The sequence below is a fragment of the Saccoglossus kowalevskii genome, chromosome 18 (assembly GCF_978046115.1).
Source record: "Saccoglossus kowalevskii chromosome 18, keSacKowa6.1, whole genome shotgun sequence".
NCBI classification, from domain to species: Eukaryota; Metazoa; Hemichordata; class Enteropneusta; family Harrimaniidae; genus Saccoglossus; species Saccoglossus kowalevskii.
Genome location: NC_140658.1, coordinates 28,086,548 through 28,100,652, shown reverse-complemented (window position 1 = coordinate 28,100,652; position 14,105 = coordinate 28,086,548). Strand labels below are relative to the sequence as shown.

Sequence of the window (14,105 nt, the reverse complement as noted above, 5' to 3'; positions counted from 1 at the left end):
TGGAGTCAGTGTGGATGGAGGGCAATGGAATAATAGTCAAGCTGGAGTAAGTGTGGATGGAGGGCAATGGATTAATAGTCAAGCTGGAGTCAGTGTGGATGGAGGGCAATGGAATAATAGTCAAGCTGGAGTCAGTGTGGATGGAGGGCAATGGAATAATAGTCAAGCTGGAGTCAGTGTGGATGGAGGGCAATGGAATAATAGTCAAGCTGGAGTCAGTGTGGATGGAGGGCAATGGAATAATAGTCAAGCTGGAGTCAGTGTGGATGGAGGGCAATGGAATAATAGTCAAGCTGGAGTAAGTGTGGATGGAGGGCAATGGAATAATAGTCAAGCTGGAGTCAGTGTGGATGGAGGGCAATGGAATAATAGTCAAGCTGGAGTCAGTGTGGATGGAGGGCAATGGAATAATAGTCAAGCTGGAGTCAGTGTGGATGGAGGGCAATGGAATAATAGTCAAGCTGAAGTCAGTGTGGATGGAGGGCAATGGAATAATAGTCAAGCTGAAGTCAGTGTGGATGGAGGGCAATGGAATAATAGTCAAGCTGAAGTTAGTGTGGATGGAGGGCAATGGAATAATAGTCAAGCTGGAGTCAGTGTGGATGGAGGGCAATGGAATAATAGTCAAGCTGGAGTCAGTGTGGATGGAGGGCAGTGGAATAATAGTCAAGCTGGAGTCAGTGTGGATGGAGGGCAATGGAATAATAGTCAAGCTGGAGTCAGTGTGGATGGAGGGCAATGGAATAATAGTTAAGCTGGAGTCAGTGTGGATTGGAAAGGCAATAAAAAAAGGCAAGCTGGGTGTGGGGTGGAAGGGCAATGGAATAGCAGCCAAGCTGGAATCAGAGTTGGGGGTATAATAATAGTCAAGCTGGAGTCAGTGTGGATGGAGGGCAATGGAATAATAGTCAAGCTGGAGTCAGTATGGATGGAGGGCAATGGAATAATAGTTAAGCTGGAGTCAGTGTGGATGGAGGGCAATGGAATAATAGTTAAGCTGGAGTCAGTGTGGATTGGAAAGGCAATAAAATAAGTCAAGCTGGGTGTGGGGTGGAAGGGCAATGGAATAGCAGCCAAGCTGGAATCAGAGTTGGGGGTGGAATAATAGTCAAGCTGAAGTTGATGTGTGCGTGTGCGTGTGCGTGTGTGTGTGTGGGGGGTGGGCAAAGGAATAATAGCAAAGCTGGAGTCTGTGTCTGTAACAGTGGTAACACATAATAAAGTGTTGTATGACTGGGTGTATAACTATTGCGATTATTAGTTTTATTATTATAGAAAGAAGTATGCCATATGTAATGTATTTTTTCATTGTTTCTAGCAGTAGATGTTTTGATTGGAATATTGCATTTTTGATTTCAGTGTGCTAGATTGCTACATTTAGTTCAAAAACACACTTGATTTCCTAACACTCTTGGCAAGGTTTTAATAGTTTCACTATGTTCTTTACATTCCAGGATTTCTACAGACACACAACAGATGATGAGTATGTAAGGACGGATGATGATGAAAGCTACATAAGAACAGACGACGAAGACGCCGTGACAAACAACCAACAATGGCAAGAAGCTATGCAAAGATGGATTAGTCGATAGTCACTTCTCATGTTTTTACTAGTACCACAGTAGCACTGTTTGGGGACTGTGGGGAAACCGTAAAAAATCACTATCTTTCCTATACCTATACCCAGCTTCCATTGTACTGCACTGTCTAGCCTCTTCCTTCAAAGCACCTGCACAAGAGCATGTAGCTCAGTGAGAAAAGCGGTTATTAGGAATGAAACCATTGGTGCTATTAACAGGAGATATCATATAAAGATAGACAAGAGAGAACGGCTTCTTTAGTAAAACATGTATTCATATGTGGTGTCTAATATACATTTTATTTGTATGGTATTTTTAAAAATCAAAAAATTGTAAATATATAATTTTAGTTTGTGCCTGCCCACACAGACATTACGCAGACCATTCCACCTGTGTAATTTCAACTTCTTCTTTTGATCACTTTTTACCACGTGATCCTGTATACCCACCATATTGTTTGAGATTTTATTGTAAAATGATACATAAGCAAGTAAAATTAAATTAAAACAAAAATAACATATTTTCATTCACAATAGCCTCTACCGTGACCTTTAAGGGTCATACATCCTGGTACTTTTCATGACCCCTGAAGGTCATACATCCTGGTACTTTATACTGTGGTTATATTTGCACTATAATAACTGTAACAGTAATTTTTAAGAATTCACCAAAAATGTCTTCTGCAAAACACTTCCTTCAGTTTTGATTTAGAGTAATTCATAATAATTCATAAATTGTTGAGGAGGTTTGAGTGAAATTGTGGCCCCAGAAAGAACCAGAGTGTATGACCTTTAGGGTCAATTAATGATGGCTATTGGTAAAACTAACAATTTAAGAAGTATTTGAAATAATGAATCAAGACTGTACAATGACATACAATTCAATTTAAATGCAAGTTAAGAACTGCATGTCAATCAATCATGATTACTTTCAAACCATGCTACGTGTCTGGCCCTGGTGAACACAATCATAAACTAAGGTAGATAAATATGGACTTGCAACTTCACCTTTATATAATGTTGATCAACTGAACTCGTGCCATGATGTGAATACCCACCTGTTATTGACAGTCCTCTGCATCAGGGGGACAGTGGTGTGTGTGACTAACTGAATTATCTACCAAGTGAAACACAAAGTGAATGAAAACAATTCCATGTAACATATTTGATATGTGGACAAATCAGAAATATGGTTACATTTTATGTGCTTCTTATCGAGCACTTTGACGCTTTGAAATAAAACTCAGTCTCCAAATGAAACAAGACAAATTGTGATTTAAATATAACTATTTTTTAGACTTTTTATTGCAAGAACATTAGGTTATTTCACCAGACTGAATGCTGTTGAATTGTGGGATGTTTGTTGTCTTGGTAATTATCTACTCGCCTCAAGTGATCAGTTTTCATCACATTGAGAAGTGGTAGAATTTGATTAAAAAAATATTTTATTTGGAGTTTATATAAATTATTGTGATTTCTTGTATTTTATTGAATTCTAAGTGACAAATTATATGCCTTTAGGATGTATGCTAAACCTTGACTCCATGCTTGCATAATCACAAACCATAGAATTATTTGCGCATTTTCTATTTCTGCTAAAAACACAGAAACATTTAGAGTCGGCCAATAATGGGATGTCATTGATTGCTGCTTTTGAGAACTACAAATACTCAGTCAGTGTAATAAAGGTGAAATTCTTTCTTGAGATGCTTCATTTCTATAGTTTCTGATGTGAAACCGTGAAATTACACTATCTGCAAAATCATAATAAAAAACGCTCATAAAAATTGACGATTCTACAGTAGCCTGAACCCCAGAGAGCTACACAAAGCTGTTCAATAAATGTAGTCATTAAAGTATCCAGGTCAGGTGGTACGAAATTAACATATTCCATCATGAATCGTAGCGTATGAAAGGTAATTATTGCTGTGCTTTCCGTTACTAAAAAGTTTTAGTACATATCTATTATACTGAAATGTCTTATTTTTTGTAGTAAATCTATCAATATCAAAAATATATTTTTAATGTACGTTTTTGGAATTTATTATTTTATATCTTTAAGCTTGTCTTAACTTGATTTACTTGTATCATCACGTTCTGTTTCAGAAGTTGCTTACATTGTATCTGTATGGAGAGTTGAGGACATACCAAAAATAGCTTGTACTTTTCATGACCCCGAAGGGTCACACATCCTGTTACTTTTCATGACCCTGAAAGGTCACACATCCTGGTACTTTTCATGAACCTGAAAGGTCACACATCCTGGTAATTTCATTGGTATGACAACATGCACAATTGAGTCATTTTATCATTTCTTAATTTGTTTCTAACAGAAACATTTTACTCGAGTAGTTAAAAAATAATTAAGTCAAGGAAATTGTGCTGAAATATCAATAAATTCATTTTTGATTTCATACCAACGAAAGTACCAGGATGTGTGACCTTTAGCGGCCATGAAAAAAAAAATTTATGGTCAATAGTTAACTGTGATTGTATTAAAGATTGATACTGCTCCTTGAGGTTCTGAGACCACAGAAAGCACAAACATTCTCAGCTAATTTATACCCAAAGTGTCTTTCAATTCCAAAGTGCAAACTCTCTGCCCTTGTTGGATACAATGTATGTGTATCAAATTATACATGTTATTTTTCCACCAGTGGATCTACTACAGAGAGGTATAGACAAGATTTGCAGCCTAAACTAATGATTTGTATTAAATTAAGCTGTAATCTTTCTTTCATGTAGATAATATAGGAAGGAAAGATCTTCCCGACTCGTGATTGACAGTACCGTAAATGAAATAATTCACATTTATCCCAGGGTTCTATGTCTTCAGTTCAAAGCGCCTTCTATAGGTCCATGCGTGATTTTTCTACAAAGCTAGCCTAGAAATTTGATCTGCATCTGTAAAATTACATTTGATGCATTCAGCAACAATGTCAGTCATAAAAAAACTACATTTTATCAGTTTTTGTGAACCATACTTGCTATATTAGAACTACATTCGCTTACCTAAATTGTAGCAGCGTTTCAATGGTCAAAATAAGTAATAAACTGCGATTTTTGGTTTATATGTGCTAATATTGAAGATGCACTTCTAATAGAACAAATATGGTCATTTCCAACATTTATACATATTGCATTAAACCCCCATAAACAAGGTGTGTGTCTATGGTCGAAATATTCATATTTTTAAAATCAAGTTAACAATAATGGCCTTTTTTTTTCGCATATGATTGAGTAAACGAGGTATACCATCAAATTAAGCCATGGAGTCGAGGCTAATCGTGCTGTGTGGGTCCCATGCAACATGCATGGCAACTGATGCTTTAATAAGAAATATTTTGATCGTTTTATGGAGTATGTCAACATTTTAATCATTGATGCGATTACGGTCACATGACCATGCCATTCTAATGTACATCAAAGTAGTGAAATAAACCAATGAAACTGCTTTTGGCTCCATACTGTGTGCAGCGTACATTTTAGATTATAACATAACAAAAACAATTCTGATGAAAAAAAAACATTTATTTTTAACGAATAACCATGGTCCAAACCTAATCAGTTCATTCAATTTTGAGAAATTAGATTTCATATAAAACTGTAAAATAAAAAAAAATGTATGCGTAGGGTATGTATTAAAAATGTCTTGGTATTGTTAGTTATGAATTAAATTTCCAAAAGAACTTTCTTTTCTGTATTTTTGTTAACATTTAGGCAATTTGTCACCATGTATCAGTTACCAGTCTGTATACTATGCATATTACTATTTATCAAAATAAAATAATTATCACAGTTTGTATTTTTGTTTGTTGTAACTTGAGCTAATAACCGCAGATAGTTGATCCATGGAGGCAGCCATCCTGAATCCTAGCCTAAAATAATTCCAAAATTTCCCATTACACAAGTTAGTATACCACCACTGTGCAACACTGTTGTGAACTAAGGTATAAATTAGAGGAGTGCTCCAGCTAGCATTCTTGTTTATTAGCAACTTCAATTACTTGTATTTATAAAAACAACAAGTCATTGAAAATGACACAGTCCCCGTTAAGTTCTCTTTGTGCTCGTTGTCGCGAGCGTGTCCTTGAAACTTGAGTTCCAAGTGGCGTATGCAACAGATTGTTTATTTACATCAAAACACTTGTTTCGTGTCATAGTAATATAGCCAAAATAAAAACAGCCGTTATTCAGCCATCTTTGATCTGATTATGAAACACACTGATATGTATGATGTATGTGCCAAATATGAATGAAAATGGTACATAAATTGTGGAAATATAGTAGTAAGGCCAAAAAGTCAGATGGCTGTCAATCGGCCATCCTTGACCAGATTTTGAAACAAATTGTCATGGACATGCATCCTAACATGTATAAAGTACATGTATGTGCCAAATTTGAATGAAAACTGACAGAGCACGTCCAAGATACCGCATAAAAAAACAAAAACAAGATGCCTGCCAGTCGACCATCTTTGATCCAATTGCGAAATAAATCACCATGGACATGTATCCTAACATGTATAATCTATGTACCAAGTTTGAATGACAACTGACAAAGCATGTCCAAAATACATCATTTTCAAAAAACAAGATGGCTGCCAGTCGGCCATTTTGAATCGAATCGCTAAACCACTACATGTGCATATGTCCCACATAAGGTACTAGGCACATGCAAAGAATGAACGGAATCGGTCCACAGGATTCTGAAATATGACGTTGGATAGACTGACGCACGGACACACGGAAGGACAAACGGACAAACTCAGGAACTCACGGACGGTCGGGGACATGTATCCTAACATGTATGATCTATGTACTAAATTTGAATGAAAACTGACAAAGCATGTCCAAAATACGACATTTTCAAAAAACAAGATGGCTGCCAGTCGGCCATCTTTGATCCAATTGTGAAATAAATCGTCATGGACATGTATCCTAACATTTATAATCTATGTACCAAGTTTGAATGAAAACTGACAAAGCATGTCCAAAATACAACATTTTCAAAAAACAAGATGGCTGCCAGTCGGCCATTTTGAATCGAATCGCTAAACCACTACATGTGCATATGTCCCACATAAGGTACTAGGCACATGCAAAAAATGAACGGAATCTGTCCACAGGATTCTGAAATATAACGTTGGATAGACTGACCCACGGACACACGGACGGTCGGACAGACTCAGGAACTCACGGACGGTCGGGAACATGTATCCTAACATGTATGATCTATGTACTAGATTTGAATGAAAACTGACAAAGCATGTCCAAAATACGACATTTTCAAAAAACAAGATGGCTGCCAGTCGGCCATTTTGAATCGAATCGCTAAACCACTGCATGTGCATATGTTCCACATAAGGTACGAAGCACATGCAAAGAATGAACGGAATCGGTCCACAGGATTCTGAAATATAACGTTGGATAGACTGACCCACGGACACACGGACGGTCGGACAGACTCAGGAACTCACGGACGGTCGGGAACATGTATCCTAACATGTATGATCTATGTACTAGATTTGAATGAAAACTGACAAAGCATGTCCAAAATACGACATTTTCAAAAAACAAGATGGCTGCCAGTCGGCCATTTTGAATCGAATCGCTAAACCACTGCATGTGCATATGTTCCACATAAGGTACGAGGCACATGCAAAGAATGAACGGAATCGGTCCACAGGATTCTGAAATATGACGTTGGATCGACTGACGCAGACAGACGGTCGGACGGACAGACTCAGGAACTCACAGACGATCGGGGACATGTACAAAATGTATCCTAACATGTATGATCTATGTACTAAATTTGAATGAAAACTGACAAAGCATGTCCAAAATACAACATTTTCAAAAAACAAGATGGCTGCCAGTCAGCGATCTTTGATCCAATTGTGAAATAAATCACCATGGACATGTATCCTAACATTTATAATCTATGTACCAAGTTTGAATGACAACTGACAAAGCATGTCCAAAATACATCATTTTCAAAAAACAAGATGGCTGCCAGTCGGCCATTTTGAATCGAATCGCTAAACCACTACATGTGCATATGTCCCACATAAGGTACTAGGCACATGCAAAAAATGAACGGAATCGGTCCACAGGATTCTGAAATATAACGTTGGATAGACTGACCCACGGACACACGGACGGTCGGACAGACTCAGGAACTCACGGACGGTCGGGAACATGTATCCTAACATGTATGATCTATGTACTAGATTTGAATGAAAACTGACAAAGCATGTCCAAAATACGACATTTTCAAAAAACAAGATGGCTGCCAGTCGGCCATTTTGAATCGAATCGCTAAACCACTGCATGTGCATATGTTCCACATAAGGTACGAGGCACATGCAAAGAATGAACGGAATCGGTCCACAGGATTCTGAAATATGACGTTGGATCGACTGACGCAGACAGACGGTCGGACGGACAGACTCAGGAACTCACAGACGATCGGGGACATGTACAAAATGTATCCTAACATGTATGATCTATGTACTAAATTTGAATGAAAACTGACAAAGCATGTCCAAAATACAACATTTTCAAAAAACAAGATGGCTGCCAGTCGGCCATTTTAAATCGAATCGCTAAACCACTGCATGTGCATATGTCCCACATAAAGTACTAGGCACATGCAAAGAATGAACGGAATCGGTCCAAGGGATTCTGAGATACGACTCCGGACGGACGGACGGAGACTGAATTATAAGTCCCCGTTTTCGGACTTCGTCCGAACGGGGACTAAAATCCCAAGGGTGATGCACAGGAGACAGGCGTGTAGTGTAAGTACTGTAAAGGCGTTAGTTATTCACTGGGCTTTAATTTTGCTTATTTCGCTGACTGGAAAATGCGCTAAATTAAAACCCAGTGAATATGTAAAATTTAGCATCAAACACATTATCTAAATGATAAAACCCACTGAATATGCCTAAAATGGTAAATCAGCGAAAATTAGTAATTTAACAGTAACAAACGAGGGGCAAGCTGGAGCTGCCCCTCTAGTTATGCTGTCACATTGATTACAACTATGATTTCTTTAAATTGAAGTTGGAATCTAAGAAGCAGTCGCCCTAAGCTTATTAAGACTGTGAAATACACAGTAGATGTGAAATATGTTACTCCACATAAATGCCTACACATCTCAAAGTGAACAGACATACCGTAACTTCAGCTACAATGCCTCGTTGCAAATGAAAGAAGTAAATGAACTAATACAAAAAATCACAACATAAGGCCCAAGGGAGAGGGAAGGCTACCTATCAATTGTCCTGGTAAATCCCTAAGCCTAACTTCTTTGAGTTTATCCCCCTCCTATCAGACCCAGTCCTGGATAACCGGCACTGTCAGGGGAGGGGGTCTTGGAGGTAATGAGAAATGAATGTGCTATTCCTTCTACCCCAAATCTCAACAGGTCTTTAAAGAAAACTCATTTATTCATAAAAACAATGATATTCATAAAATACACAACAATAAAATTGCCCATAATCATTCAATACTGTACAGTCAACACCTTTTTTTCCAGCCAAAATATCAGGGCAATTTTTTTCAAATTTTCTGTTGCTTTCTTTAATTGCACTCGCAATTTTCGATAAATCATATCAAATATGGCGACGTCTATAATTTTGAAATAAAAGTTTCAAATTGTGATGAATATCTTTTATGCAAGGAAACAAAAGTAGATAGTGGCTGTAAAAGGGAGATATATGATTATATAATGGTTTCTATGGATACAGTCTGGAGTTATCATAATACTGTATATTACTTTGATTTCACAGGATAATGTTGGTGAATTTCAAAATTGTGAAATTCTGTCTTTACTGATGCCTAAAATCAAGAAATGGTCAAAATCCTGGGAATTTAAATGACATGTGAAAGTAACTGGATGAAGATGATGTCATCTTATCTGGGCCCAAATCAGTTTATTGAATCTTCTTTATCATCAATACACGTCAATTATGAGTTCATCAATTCCCCAATCCTCGTGACTTCCATCCGGCATATATCGACGAATAATTATTGGAATCTTGCGAACTCTAAAGAAGAGGAAAATTACAACCATTAAAATTAGCATACCCTATCTGGAATAACATTTACTTTCTGTTCTCGTGTATAGAATTTTAAACTGACTGATGCTGACATTAGTATTCTAGCATCTAAAAGTTTCACTTACTTTAGTTCTTTTCTGGCAATTTCTAGTGGATCTGTTTCACCTTCTAGCTCCACCATTACAGGAGCTCCCATGCTATCACAAAGAAACATAGTCAGTTTAAATGCAAATGTATTCAACTAATTAAATAAAAATAAACAAAGTATCATGTTCAGAAATATTTTTTGGAGAAAAACACACTTTCTGTAAAATGCAAAAGTACATGTAGTCCTTTTCCATAGGAATTAATGATAAAACATGTCACTCAAAAAAAAAAAAAGTATTATCATGGCCGTAAGCACCCATATTATATTTTACACCACATGTGTAGACAAGAGTATCAATAGTGTACTTACGCAATTTGTAGCGCCCTTGTCCCTAGCACTCTGGCCCGTTCATATTTAGTCATGTATGGTGTTGTAATCTTTCGTTGGGCTTCTTGTGGGGCATCCCCCTGTGCAGGCAGTATATCAAGCTGTTCATCTTCATCCTACACCGGGAGAAGAAAGCATATACTGTAGTTTGGTGCAAAACAGACAACATGCACACAAGGGGTTGACAATAGTGATAGGTTTCACACCACATCCATGTATGTAATTCTCTCTTGTTGGTATGAAAAACCAAAATTTGAAATTATCAAGGATGACAATAATGATGAATACACCAACTTTATTCATTTTATATAAGCATGCATGCATTTCTAAAAAATAACTTATTTTGTCATTAATAGGTTATTATGTTCATTTTGATTATGGTCTAAAAGTATAACAAAAAATAACTTTGGTATAAAAATGTATATATCATTCAAAAAGATTAAATTTTATATACTAATGAAAACCTACATCTGGGTTGTCAAGATCATCAAGACCAGCCTCATCGTCATCAACTACATCATCCAGATCATCATCAAAACTGTAAATACAATATAAATATAATGTTAAATTTATCATACATAAAACATTCATTGTATTTGCACTCTTCTAGAACATATGTGATCCTGTATTTATCAACTCGTCAAATACTGAAAATATTGTTAGTGTTGTGTTGCCTAAACTACGTATGCTAAAAACTTGACAATTGTGTCTTTAAAAAGTTTTATAGAAAACCTCCTTATCCAAACTAACATACGTTCTGAACAAATACCACTAAAATTACAGTACAATCAAAGCGGCATGCTGACTGGAAATCAAGTCACTGGGGTGTGCTTTGTTGTATAGGGTCATTCCGAAGAATATAAAATAATGTACTTTTTCTGTTCTGGGAGGAGGGGTCACCGTAAATGAATTCCCCAGGGTGATGAAGAGTTGGGTTATTGCAGTTTGTATCCGCAACTTTTTTTCTGTTCTGGACCTCCCTTCGGGGGGGGGGGGGTCACTGCACCATACTACACATTTCCCGAAGAGTTAATCAGTTAATGTTAAATCCAAGGGGTAGATTTTAGACTGTTGATTCCATTGGGTAGATTTGAAGGGAATAATCATTCACGTGAGGACTGGGGGGGGGGGGGCTGAAACACTGTTGTATATTTCCAGGGAGGAGTTATCAAAAACTAATCCAAGGGCTACATTTTTTTACTATGACCATCCATGTAAGGGGTGTCGATACAAACTGGAATGATCCATAAGGACATTGGTGTTATTAACGTTAAACAACGACATAAGAACGTTTGTGCCGTGAAACAGCGATTCAGCATACAAAATCTACACACTCATCAACCATTCCCTACTAACGTGTACTATATACTGTTATAAACACTTCTTACGATTAAGTCGCGTTCTTCCACAAGAATAGACAACACAAAATGAAAACAATCGTGAACTTACTTATCTATATCATCTTCGTCCGCCATGATTGTAGTTTGTGTGTTACATGCTTTCTCCAATGTATGTGCGCCCTCTACAACTAAAATTGCTCGCCCAACCAAGAGCCTCGCTATGGTGTTGATGACGGAAAACAACTTTGTGTACATAGGCTCAAATCGAGATGGCGCCGGGAAAGGTATAAATACTCACTAACGAAATTTAACTTAGAACCATTTAGATGCACGTGGGGACATGAGTAATAATACTACCACGAGGAGGCAGTATATATTATTGAAATGTGTTCGATAACTTTGTTCATCTCCTATTTGATTTGTATTACAGAAAAAACATACTTTTTTACTGGGAATTTTTACTGGGAATCGACACACATTGCATTAACTTTTAATATAGTTAAATTAACTTTTAATATAATTGCGATATGAACTCAATTAAAACGCGTTTCTATATAGGGCTGTGTTTTAATTGGAGTTTAACTAAACTCGATTACAATGCAATAAAACGTAGAATTGCGTTTTAATTCAAGTTTAATTAAATAAAAGTTGAATATCCTGTGACTTAACGTAGAAATGTTTGCGAATCTTAGGTTTAGTAAAGGGTGTAGGTATGGAATTATTAATATTAATATAAATTGTACCATACCTTCCCCCTTTACTGAACTTAAGCTACGCAAACTTGATTTAAATTTGATAAAATATTAATATAAATTATGAAAATAGTGAGGGTCGTCACTTGGTAGGTGTAAAGTTAAATGAATGACGTCATAACGTAACACACACAAGTAATTCCTGGAGTTCAATGTATGTCAAGTAATAATCTAAAACTTGTTTTAAAGAGTTAATAAGGTCTCAGTTTATTTTCCGTTACATTTCCCTTATTGTCACCATGTATTTAATTTGTCCAATGCCACAGTATGGGGGGGGGGATATTGTTTTCTCTCAGTATTTAGTGTTAAAGGGAGATGGCGATGTATACAACGCTCATAGAATACATTGTTTACATGAAATTCGAACACGCTGCGCGTCGACCACCTTTCTTTCAGTACATTTATACATTTAATATCATTTGAGGTGTGTACAGCAAGTTTGTCTAAATAGGTTTGTAAACCTATTTCGCATTTTGATAAAATTAGTATGTCATCTGCTGTATGAAGCTAACTGTTACGTAATTTGATAGAAGCCAGTGATTGCAATTCCACAATTCCAAAACTAAGCCGTTGCATTTCTGGACTGAAATCACACCACCTAAAATCCGAACCGAAATTCATCCTGACACTAAAAGATTATTAAAGCATTTAACAGCAAATAAAACCTGAAAGTAACCTCTTTGCGAAATAACACCCGGGCCGATCATAGCAATCTAATTTTTTCAACAAATAAAATGGATCCATCTCAAATTACTATACTCAAATCCAAATTGTTCTCAATCTGTTATTTTACATTGAATACTGGAATTTTCAACGACAACAGAAAAAAACAAATTCAGAACCTATATAACATTTAAATTTTATTTTTGAAGTCTATCTTAGGAAACTAAAAAAATACAGAATTACGGCTTTGCCTTCCTAAATTTCGACTTTGTGACTACAGTCTTGAAATTGAAGTTGAGCTCTACGCAAGAAGGACAGAATGTGTGACATGTGTAACCAAAACTACTAGTAAGTGGGAGACGAAACCCATTTTTATCACCTTCAATGGATACCACGATCTTAGAAATCTATCCATCCACAATTTCAACAGCAAATCGCTAGAGGCACACTGGCAAATCCATTGTGAATGAGGCAAACGAGTTTCGAATAGAGTAAAACGTGTGAATCTTATTTTAGAAAAATATTTAAAAATGTGTTCAACTATTGAGCTTTATTCTTGGTGAAACAGAGGCATCTCTTCATCTTTATAAATATTTATAAATTTCAATGATAGCTGATTCAACTTACCAATCAACATTTCAATGTTATGCATCGACCAAAGAAACATCTCGTTCCAGTTTGAATTTATAAATATTTACAAAGATGAATGGAATGTCTTTTGTTTTTGTTTGGATTATATGAATGTCGGACATTCAGATTTGCCAACTTTGACCTAATGATGGACAATCTTATTTTAAACTTAATAACCTCAGTGTCGGTGTTTAATTCAATTTATGAATTATTGGTCGCAGATAAAACATACTTTTGGTAGTGTACTCAATGGTAGTAATTGTGACCAAGCGTGTTCGGAAGAGTATATACTACTTTACTACTACCTTAACTTTAGCTTTTACTACCTCTCCTCGCCATAGTCACGTAGTATCATGATTTTCAGAATGAACGCAATATTGACGTCGCAGGCGAGTTCTTTTTGTATGATCATCTTGAGCGATGATCGGTGTGCTGTGTCACTTCTTTGGTAATATAATCACTGGGCTTGTCACCTTCCGTTATTTACAGATCTGGAGGATCACTGGTAGGAACTTACCAACGGATTTGTGAGGCAAAAACCCAGGGGGTCTATATATTATGTTTTATATTGGGCAATGGGCCTCTTATGTCATATTTTGAA

At 36.5% G+C, this 14,105-nt stretch overlaps 2 protein-coding genes across 5 annotated transcripts in view; one reads left to right on the top strand and one right to left on the bottom strand.

The window, feature by feature from the left end:
• LOC100372492 (dystrobrevin beta) overlaps window positions 1-5,380 on the top strand; it is a 155,159-nt gene extending 149,779 nt beyond the window's left edge. For all 4 annotated transcript variants that reach the window (XM_085492824.1, XM_085492823.1, XM_085492825.1 and 1 more), the window contains one exon: window positions 1,455-5,380. In XM_085492824.1, the coding sequence (XP_085348950.1) occupies window positions 1,455-1,592 (138 nt within the window). In that variant the 3' untranslated portion in view covers window positions 1,593-5,380. The remainder of the gene's footprint in view (window positions 1-1,454) is intronic.
• A 3,633-nt stretch (window positions 5,381-9,013) lies between these two features.
• On the bottom strand, window positions 9,014-11,622 carry LOC100371337 (DNA-directed RNA polymerases I, II, and III subunit RPABC2-like). Its single transcript, XM_002740048.3, has 5 exons — window positions 11,569-11,622; window positions 10,588-10,657; window positions 10,102-10,235; window positions 9,770-9,841; window positions 9,014-9,632 (listed from the first exon to the last, which is right to left on the bottom strand). The coding sequence occupies exons 1-5, from the start codon at window positions 11,592-11,594 to the stop codon at window positions 9,539-9,541; spliced, it is 396 nt and encodes a 131-aa protein (XP_002740094.1). The 5' UTR covers window positions 11,595-11,622; the 3' UTR covers window positions 9,014-9,538.
• Window positions 11,623-14,105: the final 2,483 nt, after the last annotated feature.

Excerpts from the sequence above, each read along its gene's own strand:
- LOC100371337 (XM_002740048.3), bottom strand. The coding sequence starts at position 11,594 with ATGGCGGACGAAGATGATATAGATAA. Across the intron at positions 10,236-10,587 it reads ATGATCTTGACAACCCAGAT|GATGAAGATGAACAGCTTGA; the intron begins GTAGGTTTTCAT and ends CTCCCGGTGTAG. Across the intron at positions 9,842-10,101 it reads ACAAGGGCGCTACAAATTGC|CATGGGAGCTCCTGTAATGG; the intron begins GTAAGTACACTA and ends TCTTTGTGATAG.